This window comes from Salvia splendens, chromosome 4 (genome assembly GCF_004379255.2).
Source record: "Salvia splendens isolate huo1 chromosome 4, SspV2, whole genome shotgun sequence".
Taxonomy (NCBI): domain Eukaryota; kingdom Viridiplantae; phylum Streptophyta; class Magnoliopsida; order Lamiales; family Lamiaceae; genus Salvia; species Salvia splendens.
The window spans coordinates 39,414,870-39,433,045 of NC_056035.1; the positions used below are offsets into that span (position 1 = coordinate 39,414,870).

At 36.5% G+C, this 18,176-nt stretch overlaps 3 protein-coding genes across 3 annotated transcripts; 2 read left to right on the plus strand and 1 right to left on the minus strand.

The window, feature by feature from the left end:
* The first annotated feature begins 5,849 nt into the window (after positions 1-5,849).
* LOC121797860 (ethylene-responsive transcription factor ERF017-like) lies at positions 5,850-6,912 on the plus strand. Its single transcript, XM_042196617.1, has one exon. The coding sequence runs from the start codon at positions 5,958-5,960 to the stop codon at positions 6,627-6,629; it is 672 nt and encodes a 223-aa protein (XP_042052551.1). The 5' UTR covers positions 5,850-5,957; the 3' UTR covers positions 6,630-6,912.
* A 4,693-nt stretch (positions 6,913-11,605) lies between these two features.
* LOC121800349 (ethylene-responsive transcription factor ERF016-like) lies at positions 11,606-12,272 on the plus strand. The gene has a single exon (XM_042199922.1). The coding sequence runs from the start codon at positions 11,613-11,615 to the stop codon at positions 12,111-12,113; it is 501 nt and encodes a 166-aa protein (XP_042055856.1). The 5' UTR covers positions 11,606-11,612; the 3' UTR covers positions 12,114-12,272.
* Positions 12,273-12,878: 606 nt separating this feature from the next.
* On the minus strand, positions 12,879-16,751 carry LOC121801130 (beta-galactosidase 15-like). Its single transcript, XM_042200583.1, has 15 exons — positions 16,575-16,751; positions 16,280-16,488; positions 16,137-16,203; positions 15,966-16,058; positions 15,709-15,852; positions 15,520-15,608; positions 15,336-15,441; positions 15,149-15,236; positions 14,947-15,065; positions 14,688-14,849; positions 14,412-14,599; positions 14,237-14,337; positions 14,038-14,150; positions 13,246-13,953; positions 12,879-13,174 (listed from the first exon to the last, which is right to left on the minus strand). Exons 1-15 carry the CDS (start codon positions 16,749-16,751, stop codon positions 13,061-13,063), a joined length of 2,478 nt encoding a protein of 825 aa, XP_042056517.1. The 3' UTR covers positions 12,879-13,060.
* Positions 16,752-18,176: the final 1,425 nt, after the last annotated feature.

The window sequence follows — 18,176 nt, forward strand, 5'->3', positions numbered from 1 at the left end:
CAATGTATTTGTATTATGCACTAATATTTGGACACGATAACTTTGCTAGTGCACTACCTATATTCAAAACATTGCTATTTTGCTACAAAGAAACATAGGAAAGGAACCTTATTATAGAGTTGCCGTTTTTTCCTTATGCTTCCGTATTAGTACTACCCTATTTTGTAGAGCTATATCAAATTCAAACACATATAAATTTGCTCTTGACGAATCATGTTTTTAAGTTGTACATATTTCTACTAACGTGCCATTTTTTGGTTCGTTCAATAATATCAAAAATATTTTTAAATTACAAAATTTACAGTTAAACACTGCCGCGGTTATAATTTGCCGTGGTTTTTCCGATAACATGTAGTAATAATTGTTAGTGTAATATTGAAATACTAATTGAATAAGTATCAATTCAAAACTTAATTAATACTATCGTTAAATTTAGTTGGACCTTATGTGACTTACTCCGTATTTAGTTGAGCCTACTGCAATTACTACCCTATAAATTAAATTACAGACTATGCTATCTAAATATCTTCACTACCAATATATGCTTTTGTGTTGTTTCGAAATCTCTATGCCTGCAGTTGGCCCCTGTCTCAACTCTTAAGACATAAAGTTCTATGTATTTCTTATTTTCCTATGACTTTAGATATAAAGCTCTATATATTTAGGACTATATACCAATATTTATTTATTTCTAGCGTATTGCGCTTCGTATTTTTTTAAAATCAAAATATATACACTGTTGTTGTATATTCTTCACTTATACTAATTTACTATGTTATTAGAGCATCCACAAGGGCGCGCCCTATGGCGCGCTACGTCAACAGTTTTATCCTCTTACCTGCAATGGGGCTCCCTAAGGCGCGCCCTATGCATTTTATTTTATTTGAATATTTAAATAACAAAAAATTGGGAAAAAACTTCATTTCATATATAAAAATTAATACATTACAATACGAATTAAAAAAATACGCAAACTCAACGACGGCGGTTACGGGCACACACTTCTTCAATCATGTCGTTCATGAGTTGCGCATTGTCTTGTTGGTTGCCCATACATTACAATACGAATTAAAAAAAATACGCAAACTCAAAAACGCGTGGCATCGTCCGCGACCATCGTCCACCGATCCCGCAATGGGGCGCCCGATGGCGCGGACGATAGGCCATCGTTCGCGCTTCAACCGCGGACGATGCATCGGGCGTGGACGTAGGGCGCGGACGATGGCGGACACCCACAATGGGGCGGACGATGGCTCCCGCAGACGATGGCAAGCATCGGGCGTCCCATTGTGGATGCTCTTACATGTATTGGAATGGATTAAACCCATGGACGATTATAATTCGAAAAAAAAATTCCATTCCCACAATAATAGTAAGTTCTAGTTCAAATACATTTCTTAGTAGGGGGCTACTCCCACCCCCACCCCTCTCAATTTCACACACACGTGCGCGAACATAAATATGTACTGTACAAATTTATTTGCATTAATATTTTAAACAATTAGTTTCTAACTAGAAAATGTAGTTTGAAATGTTGTTAAAATAATACTATTGGAAATTATGAAGGTGGATTTTAAAAAAAAATAACAAAGTGTAAGATTAACTTTTTGAGCACATACCGGCGTGCTCTATTGTCAAAACACTGTGTTGCAGGCCGTTTTATAATCAGAGCCTACCACGTGAAATTGTTTTATTTTAGTAAAAGCGTGGATATTACTTATAAGTATGAGAATACTATAAATATGTGAACATGTGAACAGTGTATAATACTGTATATGTTCAATTTTTTTTTAATGCTTAGCACTGTGGTTGCCCAGATATTGCATTATGATTTATGAAAAAACAAAAAGCTATTTCTCACTTGCTTTTATTGAACTCCAAAAATAAGAACAATAAAGAAAAGAATGACAACAACATATAAATACTAACCACAAAAATTGTGCAAGTTGAGTTCGGAATATATCTGCAATCCAATCCAGTTATATCTAACTATTACTATTACAAATTTATTTATATCATTTTAAGTGTGGAACCTTCTTTAATCTTGTACCTGCATGCATTATTCATAAATTTGAGATGTAAATATCGAAGTATATACTCTCTCGATCTCACAATATGAGTCACACTTGGTATGAACACGAGCTTGAAGAAAGTTAAAGAATATTGGGTTGGAAAAGTTAATGGAATATGAGGCCCAATTTTTTTATATTAGTTTTATAATAAAATGTGAATAAAGTAAGTTAGTGAAATGTGAGACCTACCTGCCATTTATAATAAAGGTGAAATATGATTTTTATTGTAAAACGTACTACAATGATGAAATGTGACTTTTATTATAGGACGGAGGGAGCAACGAATAAGGACTACTACCATTGTACAAAAAGTAAAAATATTGGCTTCACTATATTTGGGTCCACCCAAAGATACTTCTCATTTGAATTAATTAGTAGAACCAGTCTCTATTCTCTAACATGGACAAGACAAAGATTCTGTATAATATGTGTTAACAAATACACATACAAAAATATCATGTAAAGAAATACTAATCCTACTTAAGTTGTATATATGAATAATTCAAGATGTGGAGTATAAATAATTATCTTTAGCCCATAGCTCGCCAGTGCTCGTGTAGACAAGACTTCCTTTTCAATATTCGTATTCTAGATTACATCATTTCGCTTTTGTAATTATATGGCAAAAATCACGATAGATCAATTAACCACAAAGATAATGAAAATAAGTTGACTTAGTATATGATTCTTAATTTTAATTTTTACCATTTTAATAATCTTAATTTTAATGTCTTTAGAGCATCCGCAATGGGGCGGACGATGACGCGCCCGATGCAAAGATAATAAAAATAAGTTGACTTAGTATATGATTCTTAATTTTAATGTCTTTAGAGCATCCGCAATGGGTGGACGATAGGCCGCCTGATGCCTCGAGCGCGCCATCGTCCGCCCACTGTGGGTGCGCGGACGATGCCCGATGCATCGTCCACGCCCTATAGATCGTCAGCGGACGATAGAGCATCGTCCGCGCCATCGTCCGCCCACTATGGGCGACGCGGACGATGCAACGCGTTTTTATTTTTTATTTTATTTTTTAATTCCGAAAAATTTATTTATATAATTACTCCATACCCCACCTTCATTTGTAACCTTTCCATTCACTTTTCCACACTCAAATTACACTATAAAATGGATTCTGTGAATACCCAAGTTCAAATAGTCCGATGTTTGGGGGTGGTGCACGTTGGCCGGGTACAGACCCTGACGAATATCGGTCGTTCGACTCCAACACACAGTACGATCCCGAATTCAGTACGGATTCGTACGGTCTGTCTGACATGGAGCTGTCTCCAACTCACCCCGCCGCCCTTACCCGCCGCGCCGCGCCCTCCGCCGTCGCCGCCCCTGCCAGAAAGAAGCGGAACCGGCACCGGGCGCACAAGGTGCCACCTCCAGAAACGAATGAAGAGTACGCCCCCGGGAGGACGAACTACCAACTGGCAGTGGCGGATCCAGAATTTTTGGTTTGGGGGTACGATAAATAATTACTATCTTCGAGCTTCAGATTCGGTTAATATCTTCTTTTAACTTGTCATTGTTTTTTTTAAAGTATCATTATCTTTTATTTGGATGACCTCAACTGTCAAAAATGAAAATTCTTATATTTATATATTAGAGATAATTTATTTAAGCTTTTGCAAAGTGCGTTATTTTTAATGACAAAACATCTTTTGGCTTATTTAAGAAAATTTTCAATAATTTAAAAATGTATTAGAAATACAAAAAATATAAATATAAAATTTATTACAAGAAGATTAAAATACTTTACAAAATATTTGAAAAATGATTAAAATAATCCAAATATATTAAAAAGGACAATAAATACACAATAAAAACTAAATGCATTACAAAAAAAATGTTTAAAAATACAAAAAATTAAAAGGAATTAAGCTTGAGAATAGTGAAAAGATAAGGAAATTAAATATATTAGTAGAAAATTAAAAAATGTTACATAAGAAAAATTAAAGGCATTAAATATTCTAATGCATTAGTAATAATAAAAGGTAAAAAAAACTATTATATCATAGAGGACAATAAATACACAATAAAAACTAAATGCAGTACAAAAAAATGTTTAGAAGTACAAAAAAATGTTTAGAAATACAAAAAATTAAAATGAATTAAGCTTGAGAATAGTGAAAAGATAAGGAAATTAAATATATTAGTAGAAAAATAAAAAATGTTACATAAGAAAAATTAAAGGCATTAAATATTCTAATGCATTAGTAATATAAAAGGTAAAAAAACTATTCTATCATAGAGGAGAACATAAAATTATGAAATGCACTAGAAGAGACTCGAACCTGGGTGCAGCAGGAGATATCCTGGGAATTTTACCACTTGGCCATCCACTCCAATTACATTTAGCCGAATCTTATATAGTATTATTAGAAATATTTGGGGGTACAGCTGTACCCCTTTGTTCCCATGTAAATACGCTAGTGCCAACTGGATGAAACCCTCGTCTTGGCGAGGTGTTGGGTGGATATTTCGGAAGACCCGATATTCGCGAACAACCAAAAGCAGGTTGCGTACTGGGAGCGCATCGCCGAGCGCTACAATGAGGCGAAGCCGCCGAGCGCATACAAGCGCCATAGGGAGCAGCTCTGCAAGCACTGGGATCAGGTGAAGAAGCAAGTCAACAAGTTCTCAGCGGAGTACGAGAAGTGCTCGAGTGAGCAGAGAAGCGGCGAGAGCTTGAGCGATGTGCGCGATAGAGCGTTGTTGTCGTACCAGTCAATGTACGGCGACTTCAAGCATTTCAACATCTGGGCGCTCTTGAAGGACAGACAGAAGTTCCAGGGCGGGATTCTGCCATCGCCTGCGCCAAAGAGGACGAGGACCACCGAAGCCGGTGCTTACACAAGCAGCGAAAGCGGCGCATATCCGGTGGACCTCAACCGGGCGATGTACGAGGAGGAGGAGAGTTCCGGCACACCAGTGTCTTCCCGACGTCCCATTGGCGTCAAGGCTGCGAAGAACAAGGGGATGCGAATGCGACATCCTCCTCGCAAGTCGCGACCGCCCCCCATCGCCGATCCCAACCCCGACGGCATTTGCCTACGCGGAGTTGGCAGCGACCGACAACCAGAGGACGTTGTTGGACACGCACAACGCCCTCATGCAATGTCAGGACCCGGCCAAAGCCGAATACCTCCAGGGGATGATCGATGAGCTGCAGCGCAAGTTGGGACTTTTGTAGAGTAGTCAATTTTTTTTCATTTCTAACTCGTGTAAAACTTTTTTTTAATCAATGTAGGATTTGTCGTTTTTAATTAATCATGGTATTTTTTAATTATTTTGCATTGACATATTTGAAAATATTTAAATTAATTAACAAAACAATAGTGAAATTTATAGGGCGGCCTTTAGGGCGCCCCACTGCAGGTGGAATGGTAGAAGGATAAAATGCTGACGTGACGATGCATAAGGCGGGCTTTAGGTCGTCCTTTAGCCGAGTGCAATTGCTCTAATGAGTAATGATATGAATATAGTGAGTAGTGAAATGATAGTATAGTGAGTAGTGAGTAGTGAGTAGTGAGTGGATATGATGGGTTCCATAATCTCATATCGTGCTTCTTCCTCGATGCCTCTCATTTTATATACCACGTGGAACTCGAATTTCCCATGTGCACAATTCTCACTCTAGTCTAACCCACCGCGTAAACAAAAAAACTCTCTCCTCATTATTTTTATCGCGCCTATGACCCACGTGTCCACTGTTGACCTCACTCACTCGCCATTCCCGCGTATATAAACTCCCCCAAAGCCGCCATTTCCCCTAAACTCAATCCATTCATTTCTCCCAAACCAAACCAAACCAAACCAAAACAAAACAAAACAAAATCAAATTAAATCCCCAATCCTAAACCCTAATTAACTGACATGGTGAAATCACCTGAGAAAAACCACCACCCTTCCACCTCCGCCGGATTAGAGGTTGTTCGAGAAGATTCCTCTTCCTCTTCCTCCTCCTCCTGCAAATACAAAGGCGTGCGGAAGCGCAAGTGGGGGAAATACGTCTCCGAGATCAGGCTCCCCAACTGCCGGGAGCGGATCTGGCTCGGATCCTACGACACGGCCGAGAAGGCGGCGCGTGCCTTCGACGCCGCTCTCTACTGTCTCCGCGGCGCCTCCGCCAAGTTCAATTTCCCTGACAATCCCCCCGAGATCGACAACGGCCGCTCCATGACACCCGCCGAGATCCAGGTCGCCGCCGCCCGATTCGCCCACGCCGGAACATCCGCCGCCGCGGAGAGCTCCGGTCGTGTCGACGATCTCGATTCGCAGTCGGATTCTCTCTCCTCGCCGTCCCCATCGGTGTCGGATGGAGCGGCGCGGCCTGACCGCGAAATTACTGATATACCCCTGGATAATGACTTCCTGGACCAGTTTTTGACCCTTGGCACGGGTAATAACATTTCGGATTTCGGGCTATTTCCGGGATTTGACGATTTTTCGGGCGATTTCATGGCGACAACTTCGCAAAATGTGGATTATTATTGGCCGGAAAATGATAACACTGAGGAATTATCTTCGCAGCTTTGGAATTTTTGAGACATTATAATTATGACCAAAAATAATAATAATTTGGGTGTATTTTTTTTGGGGGTTTGGATATTCTGGGAATTTTAGGTGCTGGAATTTCTATCCCCATTTTCCAAATCAGGAAAGGATTATATTATTTTATTTCGTGAATATTTCGATTTATTTGGATATAGTGAAATGGTACAGTTTTGTGAGACCATCAATTTCAGTATAACTATGTACCTTTTTTTAACATGTAGAGTAAAGTATACTTTTTTTTATATCATGGAATTCAATATTGTATTTTATCAAATAATCTCCTTGTTTGTATGGTCACTTTATTCATTTATTTTTGTTTACTTTCTTGAATAAAAGAGTATCTAAAAATGACAACAAAAGTTTGGAGAGAAATACCTTTCACAAAAAAAAACTCACGAGGGAAGAACTAATATTAATTATATTTATGCAAATAGGAAGAATGAAAACCACGTATAACGGGTGCATGCACCCAAACTTTTTTTGGGTACTATTAATATGAATCTGGCAGATCCTAGTGGGGTCGGCCCATCGCATCGAATCCGGAAAACTCTATTAAATTCAGCATTTCCTCTATAGGAGTTGGGGTGGTGTTTCGTTCTTCGTCTGCTATTCATTGTCATCATTTTCCGTCACAACACATCTACGTACCTTCTGGCTTCAACAACAACCTTTTTTACTATGTCGGACCTCAAGAGTTTTGATTTGGTTGGGCTATATGATGCATGCATCCATAACTTTTCATGGTACTGATTATACTACTCATATTTTCATTGTCAAGATTAACACTGAAATATTATAAATTCGATACTAACATTATGAATTTGTTGGTGTCTAATAGGAGTATATACTTATGCTATCGATATAAAAAAATGCTATATTTCAATTGTAGAAAATGATCTTGCATGGATTATAAATCTTATACATATACTTAGTGAGGAATGCATAAAATTTTATTATATGAAATAAATTATTGACAAATTTCATAAATAGAAAAAATAAAAGAATTTGATTTGCATGGGAGGGCCAAAACGCCTACATGACGATGAATATTATTTTACGTAAAGAATGTGATTAATTAGTACTATTAATTCGACCACACTTTCATCTCCTCCAAATACACACGCAATATTATTTTTTATTTTCATAAAAAAAGCCACACATATACTATATTAATATATGTTAATTGTAGATCAATGTTTATCATATAAAAATAGTAAAATGCATCACAATTTGTGTGGAACATATCTCAATTTTTCAAGAACATGCATGCATGAACACTCAAGGACAAATGCATGTGAAAAGAAATTGCCCTTAATCTATTTGAAAAGGAAATGCCCATCCACTCTCAAATGTACACTTTTTCATGTTTTAAATATTCATGATTGGAACCGATCAATTAATTTCATAGTAAGTGTGTTTGTGTGTGTGTGTGTGTGTGTGCGTGTTTGAGAGAGATAATATGTCTATGTCTATATGTGTAGCGGACCACAGTCTAAGCCTGTTTGAATATCGAAGGAAAATTGAGTGGCAATACAATTTAGTAGTGTTGGGACTAGTATTTTTCTTCGATCGAATAATTCAAGAAGGCCCCCACTAATATTACTACATGAACTATTTGGTAGTAGTACTTTATAATGTGTGATTAGTTAGGTTCAATAATTTAAATTTTTAAGGGATTTGTGTTTATTTGGCATAAAATATATACTTAGGGTGTCACACTCTTTTTTAAAAGAAAAACCTACACCTCACTCTTTAGGGAAAATAGTCTCATTTTTTAATGTTTTCGGAAGAACCTTTTCCCTATTAAAATGATAACAGAAGCTCTCATTAATCCTATTTTTAATTAGTATCAAAAATATATAATTATACTAACATTTTCTTTTTCTTCTTCTGTCGAACCCTTCTTTTGCTGCAAAGTTTATTTTGTTCTTTTGCAAATTTTTTTAGCAATTTTGTCTTTAATAACGTCGACTTAGTAAGGATAATATAACTCGATAAATTCATGAGTAGAAAAAAAAATGAAAAAGGATGAAACATGTATTTAATTTTTAGATCAGTCCGATTTAAAAATGTTTTCTGTATTATCCTAAACATTATTTTTTTCAAATAAAGATGAACCATTTCATTAATCAAACATGAAGAGAAGTAAAGTGTGGCAAATGGGCAGAAAATTACAGTGGCTAGATAAAGCAAGCTTCACTAATTGACACTTAAATGTGGAGTATAAACTACATACTAAAGATGTTTGTACATGGTAGATTGTTCATAAATAAAATCTCTGAATTTGGAATGCAATAAAATAATTAAGTTTTTTTATTAATAATTCAGAATATCCGTGGAGAAGTCCCACCCATATAGTATATACTCCCTCCGTCCCCGAATAAGAGTCGCTAATTTCCTTTTTGGGCCGTCCCCCATTAAGAGTCACTCTTCATTTTTACCATAAATGGTAGTAGGTCCCACATTCCACTAACTCACTCCACTCACATTTTATTATAAAATCAATATAAAAAAGTGAGTCCACATTCCACTAACTTTTTCAACCAACTCTTCTTTACATTTCTTAAAACTCGTGCCCGGTCAAACAATGACTCCTTTTAGGGGACGGAGGGAGTACATTATAACTTCCGAATTAAATATTACTAAAATTTAGGGGAAACTTTAATATTAAAAATATTGAGTCAAGATAATGATATTTGCTTTTCACACCCTTGAATTCACTTACGTTGGAATTCATCTTCTCTGACAGAGCTAACCATCAGTATTTGTTGAAGAATATAATTATTTCTATCCGCACAAAAAAAAGTAAAATACTAATATCTATCTACATTGAATGAAGCAGGCCCATGAATCCAGTATCCGAAATCTGGGAGATGGCCCAATTCTCACTCACCTCGTTCACAAAGCCCGTTTTACGAGATTGAGCGCCAGGTGCAGGAAATGTTGGAGCAGGGGATTATTCGGAGGAGCCAAAGCCCGTTCTCTTCGCCGGTGCTACTGATTCGTAAGAAGGACGACACTTTTCGTTTCTGCATCGACTACCGCGCCTTGAATTTGGCGACGGTGCCCGATCATTTCCCATTCCCACGACGGACGAGTTATTTGATGAGTTGGGTAAGGCGGTGTTCTTCACTAAGTTGGATCTGCACTCAGGCTATCACCAGATTAGGATGCATTAGGCAGACATTTTTAAGACGGCGTTCAGAACACATGATGGGCATTTCGAGTTCTTGGTCATGTCGTTTGGACTGACGAATGCTCCATCCACGTTTCTCTATTGTTGCTCTATGTTGCTGTCCCATTCTTCATGAGCTTTTGTTGTTCTAAACTTGGTTTGGTCTAAGTTTTGGGTTGTGTTTTGAGACTTCATTTTTCGCTTTGCTAATGCAATTATGATATTCTTTGTTGTGGATTTTTTGGGATATCCTTTGACAGCTCACCTCATGTTCCAATATTTGATTTTGTGCGTAAAAAAATGCTTATTAGTGGTAAATTAATGTGTGACAAGTGTTACGATTTATTTACGCAATTTTGTAATCCCCAAATTGCGTATAGTAGACAATGACCTAAATTCTAAATCACATGGCCATTAAACCACGTATTAGGTGTCCACTTCTCATTTATTCCAACCTTACTCTTTTCTTTAATTGCAAAAATGATTATTTAGGTTGCGTGTGATGTATGGAACCTATATAAAAAAACAGAAACATACTCTATATGAAACAATAGAAAAAAAATAAGATGAAAAAAGAGCTAAGGAAATCGATAGTTAACAGATTTCAGTTGCAGTTGAGGTCTTTTTTTGCCCGCGACTACTTAGATTTCAAATCTTTATTCTCCACAAGTTTGGGAATACGAGTTTCAATTCTTTTCGTTATGAATTATAAAAAATGTTAAAAAAATTGGATAGAAAAAAAGTTAATAGAATATAAATCTCACTTATATATATTAGTTTGAAATGATGTGTGTGGATTGAGTTAGTAGAATGTGAAGCATCTTTACCAACTGAGACTTGTATTCGCGAACAGAGAGAGTAATTATTTGGTGCAGCTATTGAATGAGTTAGTGGAATGTGGAGCCTATTTACCATTTATAGTAATTATGAACCGGTACTCCTATTTACGGACAAACCGAAATAGAAAAACATGACTCTTATGCATGGAGGGAGTAATTATTTGGTGTAGCTCAGGTAAAAAAAATTCTGGATCCACCGATCATTACATTCAAACTGAAAAAAACAATGGAAAAAGAAATGAAGTAACTCCAAGCGTTCTCTTATGTTGGTTTTCCATAAACTATCAAATCATGTAGAGTGAATTATTATATGTTCGATACGATGATTTCATATGTTAAAGATCAAATTCGGGTCAATACAATGATCTCATTTGTTAAAGATCAAATTCGAGTACGGTCTGTTAAAAATACACTCAATCATAAAGCAGAATTGACCAAGTACATTCAAACATGAACGAAGTTTGTATACCATACGAACTTGTTAGCGAGACGATCATTATTGACATAACACAATAGCAATACAATAACTAAACAAGTGATTCAAAAGTGTTGCGAATCAAATATGACTCAACCGGTGGATGAAAGAATTAAAACAAAAGAGTTAAAAAGGATAATTATAATATTATTTTAATTTAACCCGAGCCCACTCTGAAATTAGCGTGTGTTGGTCACTGTTGAATAGTATAAGATTCGACACAAATTCATTAAATTCGTGCATATTCATTTTGTACGTAAATTCAGAATCCATCACTGACTATATTCGCAGTGAAACAAGAGAAGCACACGTGTAAAGTTTGGCACAGACAAAAACCTCATCACCGTTACAGGTGTCACGACCACCGTGATCCCTCCATCAAACCACCCCCTCTCGCTTTCACCATGTTGCCCACCTCCCCTTTTAAGTAATTCTTCCCCAATCTCTAAATCATCATTTTTAATTTCATCAAAGAAAACAAAAATATGGTACGGCCTCAGGCGAAGAGGGAGCGGAGCGGCGACGGCGGCGGGCGCTACAAGGGCGTCCGCATGCGCAAGTGGGGGAAGTGGGTCGCGGAGGTTCGCCAGCCGAACAGCCGCGACCGCATATGGCTCGGCTCCTACGCCACCGCCGAGGAGGCCGCCAGGGCCTACGACGCCGCTGCCTTCTGCCTCCGCGGCCCCTCCGCCGCCCTCAACTTCCCCCACAACCCGCCCGATATTCTGGCGGCGGAGGAGCTCTCGCCGTCGCAGATTCAGGTGGCGGCGTCGAGGCATGCGCGGAGGCCGTCAGCAGCCTCCGCAGAGATGGAGGCGAAGGAGCCGGTGGTGGAGAATCTATTCTTCGGGGATGCCGCGGAGTTGGGAGGTGGTGGTTCGGCTTTTGGGGACGGGTTCTTGGCGGCGGAGGGGGAGAGAGGCGGCGGCAGTGGTGGGAGTGGTGGGAGTGTGTTTTTTGATACGGCGAGGATGTGGAGCTTTTAGTAGCTTTAATTTGATTTGTAGGATAGATTTTTGGTGTAGAGTTTTTGTTGAGGAAATTATCACACGGCCAGCTTTGGCTCTAGTCCATGTCTCTATGTTCAAACTTCTTTTCCTTTATTTTTTTAAATATAATTTAATGAAAATGGAAGTTAGATCTGAAACAAATCCTTTACTAATCAATGATATGGTTCACTTTAAGAATGAAGTCAACTATCCAAATTATACTCCTACAATTGATGAAATTAACGAACGAATATTGTTTATCTAAAAAAATACTACTCCGTACTATCTTGGTGCTTTGCAATTTTGTACATATAAAATGAGAGTGGTGACGAGACGTTTGGAATATTTAATCGGAGATGGATGGGATGGGATGGGATGGGATGGGATGGGATGGGATGAGATGATATAATCTTTTGAGCAAATAGTGGAAAAAGTGTTGAATTCGGAGAAAAATGGATTATTGTAAATTGATAGTAGAAAAAAAGGAGCGAAAAAAAAGGGAGGAAAAAAATTGTTAGGAGAGTAGGATATTTAAATCGAGAAAAACATATGAAAGTAAAGGCCTAAATTAAAAAGAACATGTTAAAATAAATGGAACAGTACTTAATAAGTTAAACCTCAAATGAATGCTTTTAAGAATTATATTCCCGATTAAATAATAAAGTGAACTATTTTTTCAATCAAACATGGGAACTTTTGATTGAACTCAAAGAATCTTGTCTTAACGAAGGAGTAATATACTCCACTTTTGAAAGCCGACTTTATATTATAAAGTTGAATGACATGAGGCGTCGAGCTTTACTTAAACAGAATAGATGGATATGCAAAAAAGATAAAAACAGAAATTGTTTGAGAGAAGAAAGCTAAAAAGCAGCTACGAAATTGCAAGAAACATGAAAGAATAAACATCAAGTGCAGCAAAAATATATATACTGAGAAAAAAACTAAGAGCAGACAGCTTCCACCACAAGCCTCTTCCAAATCCCCTCCTCACAATCCGTCGCTCCAAACACTCCCTCCGAAGCCTCAACTCTACACGTCTCTTTCCCAACACATTCCTACAAAACAATTTTCACAAATTATTATAATTAAAATATTTACAATGATGTTATGTGTAAATGAAATTCACCTGTAGAGTGGAGAGGGCATCATTTTGAGATGCGCATGATCCCTTCCGGAAGCTTCCACAACTTCCCCTCACATCCCCAAAACCGGCGAACCGGACCGCGGACACGGTTCGACCGGGGCACGAAAGCTCCATGGTCCGGTTCTCGTACGCGGTCCCGCAAACGCTCCCAACAACCTCCCGCCTAAACCCGACCCGAGTCGGGTTCCCGCCAAACTCCTCAAACAGCACAATCTCATTATCCCCGGCCTCGTTCAAAAAAGAACGAGGCACGTGGTAAAATCTCTGCGACGGCTCCTCGCACCCGGTCACGCACTTCTCGGACGAGTACTTCCCGCGGTAGTCGCAGGCCTTCTCGTCCGAGCAGTTCCCGGCCAGGTAGCTCGGCCAGTAGCGGCCGAGGCTGTGGCCGTTCACCCACGCCTCGCCCTTTCCTAGCCCGAGCAAGTCGACAACGATTGGCTCCTCTCCCAATGGAGCCTTGAAGGCTGCTTTGTACCATGTCATGCTCCTGTTGATGGGAAGGTCGTTTGATCTCGATATTGTAGAGGTCGGATTGAAGAGTTTCTTGTTGAAGCCTTGGAGCCCGGTCGTGTACGACCATTTGTGGCCCGATAGGTCCTTCGTGATGGTCTCGTCGTCGCGGGTTGTGATGATTTCAACCGGGCCGGGTAGACCGGCCTTCGCCGTGTCGAAATGGGGACCGTAGTTCTGAGAAGCGGTTAATTCGTTGTATTTAGATTCAAACTTAAAAGTTCTTAGGAAAAAATTAGAAAATTTATGTATGTTAATTACCTTGAGTCCAACTGTAGCACTTAGTAATGAAATTTGGTTTCTCCCCTTTTTGAGCTTCACTTTTGTCTCATAAAAAGTTCCAGTACTAGTGTCGTAGTCACCCCATTTAGAACCTATGTATAATCATCTCTTGTGTTATTAATCATTGTAGTATAATTATTGGATGAATGAAAATAGGATTATATTTAAATAAGCATACCAACATATTTCCCATTGATGTAAACATGCAACACATTGCCTGTCCCATTCACTCTAAGGCTCATATTGTGGCTATACACAATGTCATTCTTCAAATCAACACTGCATTAATTTTGCAAAATATGTCACTATATATATCAAAATATATTGAAAAGTTGCTAAATAAATATACTAACCTTGTCATGTACCACAAATAATCACTAACATCATTCATAACCTTTTGGTCCAAAAGATGTTTAGTAGAAACATGGCCTTTACCAAATTGCATGGTTTTAAGTAATTCTTCACCTCTCCAACTCCATTGAAGCTGCTTCTCACCATCATCATCACTCTTTTTCACCAACACTGATGTTTGACTGTTCACCTATATTTGGAGGTCACAAATTCAAATTTAATTTCATATTTTTTTTTATCGGTGATCAGAAAGTGCTCGGTTATTCTATTTTACGTACCTTAGCCGTGTTGTATGCTTCCTTCTTGCAATCCGGGAGTATACTAACAGACCATGCTGGAATTTGGTACTCAACTCCTTCATACTTCAGTGTATGATCTGATGTGGAATTTTGGTTGCTGAAAAAACAACTTGAGTTTCCCTTGTAGGAATAAATGGTTGCCTGTAAAAAAAACATGATAAAATTAAGTTAATTTTAATATTAATTAATTCATTTATAGAATATTTTAGTGTTGAGAAAAAAAATAAAATGTACTTACATTTACAGAGTTACCATATTGGATGGTTGAAATGTTGCCATAAGTGAGAATTTTCTCAATAGAATGCAAGACATCATGAAGCTCTTTCAAGTGACCATATTTTGGCTGGCTCAGACTCCCTGCAATAAAATAAAAACAATTTTCAAAAATGGCAAATATTATTTAATTTTTTTAGTAAAATAAATATACTCCATTCAATTACCATATTCATTGAGTGGGGCATCATAATCGTATGAGGTTGTGATGTACGGACCACCAGCAGTCCTTCCAAAATTGGTTCCACCATGGTACTAAAAATTAAAATATTAAATAATTGTGAGATAATTATAAATATATAAATTACAATAATTGAAATCATTTCGAAAGAATTAATAATTAAAATCACTAACCATGTAATAGTTATTCAAAGTTCCACCAGTTTGGAAAAAGAGAGCTACACCAAATGCAACATCCTCGGCAGGTCTGTGTGGGTCTTTGTTACCCCAAGCTTTAAACCTATAATATTCAAAACAAATAATCAGCATTTAAAAAATAAATTAAAAAATGTTTTTTAATTTACTTATTGAAACATACCATCCAAGCCAATTTTCTGTCCACATTTTCGGGCTATTTGCGTCATTTGGCACGAAATCGTGACAGTAGAAGCCGTTGCAAGTGTTTATCTACATAATATCAATGAAATAAATGGTTAATTTATAGTATAGTAGTTTATTTTAGTAATATAATTTGAACATTTTTGAAATAGAAATAATTAGAATTTACCATAGGTTGTGGAGCATCATTTTGTTGGCACATAATCCATGGAACCCCAATATTAAGAGACTCGGCCATAGTAGCGCACCAATTGATATAAGCCTTGCCGGCGTCTCCATACGACTGCATAATATTTCCGTATTCGTTCTCGATCTACACGGGCACATCCGTATTTAATGACATAATCCGAATTGGGTAAAGTAGCATACAAAAAATACCCAGAACACAACGAGTAATTAAATAGCAATACAAAAACAATTCAGTACCTGAGCAAGAATAATTGGGCCTCCTTGAGATGCAAATAGCTTCTCTTCCTTCACCATATCCACTATCAAAGTGGTAAAGTTTTGCATCTCATTCTGCAAAATTTGAACATTAATTAATTTAAATTTAATTATTTGAAATAATTTATGTCAACAAATAGTTAAAATAATTACCATAAATACTTCATTTGCCGTCCGGAGCTCAATACCAGGCATGTTATGCAGCCAAACCGGAAAACCTCTATTAAACGAAAAATGACATTAATCGAGAACAGTGCTCACGGATTATACGCACGTAAATGTATAAATATACATACCCGTAGTTCCATTCGGCGCAAACATATGGTCCAATCCGAAGGATAACATATAAACCCTCATCTTGCACGGTTTTAATAAACTTAATAAAATCCAAATTTCCACTAAAATCATATTGCCTTCTAATGGGCTCATGTGCATTCCAAAATATATATGTCTCGATAGCATCTAATCCACCTTCTTTGGCTTTCTTGATCAAATCAGGCCACATCTAATCATCATTAATAACAAACAATTAAACACTAATTAATTAACACATACATAAAAAAAATGGATTGAAAATGTGCATATATATACTTGAGTGGTGCTTCTTGGATAGTGAATTGAGCCGGAGAGGATGATTCTCCGTTCGCCATCGATCTTGAGGGCCCTTCCGTCGTGAGAGATGTCGACGGCAGAGGCGGGTGCATTCAATCCTAGAATCGCCGCCGAAATGAAAAGGGAAATGAACCGAATATTTGAAGAAATCGTCATTTTTGTGAGTGATGATTGTGAATGAAAATGCAACCATTTATATAGGAAGTGATAGTAGATATGGTTTGACTTGACCTTAAATGAGATTCCATATGTTCAAAAGCGAAAGTATCTCTGAATTTTGAAAGTTTGCTAGTTTTTAGAGAGAATTTAATGTATATTTTTTCATTTAATCTAAATTATTTGGATTGGGATGGTAAAAATGATTAATTGTTTAGATTTGGATTTGGATTTAGATTCGGATATATTGGATGATTAGATAATGACTAGGATGACCGATTTGTATTAATTATTATTATTATCATTAGTTATATGCTTTATGGATTCTATGAAATTGGACTTATTATTCATTACGAAAAGCAATGGGCAATGAATATAGATCATTCAGTTAGAAATCAATTAATTAATCGAAAGACTCGTTATAAATGTTTAAAAATTGTATATTTAATTAGAGTTTTAAAGTATTTATTTTTCAAATTTGTTATTCATGAATATGAATTAAAATATAATGAATATTTGCCCATTTAGGTTTTTGAAGTTAAGTATTGGAGTTTTTGGAAAAAGGAAAATATTAAGTTTCCATTGGACATATATACATCTATCTATAATCTATCCATCTATAATCTATAACTATAGAAATTGCGAGTTTTGGCCTTAATTTTAATAATTTATAAATTTTGGGCATGAATTTGAATATCTATAAATTCTAATATTTAATACTATTTAATACTCCATGCATCTGATAATATGTGCACTTTCCATTTTGCATTCCAATTTTGAAAACTTAGTTTATTATTTTATCTTTGAATGATGATGGCTTCCATATTTTGAACATTATAAATTGTATATTAATAATTTCATATCGATGGTGTTGTCATTAAATTTTACTATGTCTTTTTTAAACATGAATGTTCTTTTAATATCCAAAAACGTTTTAATCAATATATGAGCTTTTGTTGTATTAATATAATTTTAAATATTATAATAATTTTAGTTGTGATTAATTTTACTGTATTCATATATCTATTTAATAAAAAAAATATTAGGAGTATTAAATATACAAATGGTAACTTGCGGAAGTATATGAGATTGAGAAAACCATGTTAAACTTACTTAATCGATAATTTTTATTTTTTTTTCAAAAAAATGATCAATAAAGATTCCCTATTTATTCTCATGATGACTTGAATTCCTAACCTATTGGATTGAGAAAAAACCTTTTATCAATTGAGTAGTGTTTCATCGTCTTCTTATTTAAGTATTTTTATTGTACGAGATGTGTTTCAATAAACAATAAGCTTGATTTTTGTAATTAAAATTTGAAGATAATAGAGATATTTAGAAATAAATAGAATATATAAGAAAAGAGTAGAGAATTCTAGAAGAGAAAAAAGCAGGATGAAAACTTTAGAACAAATACATATG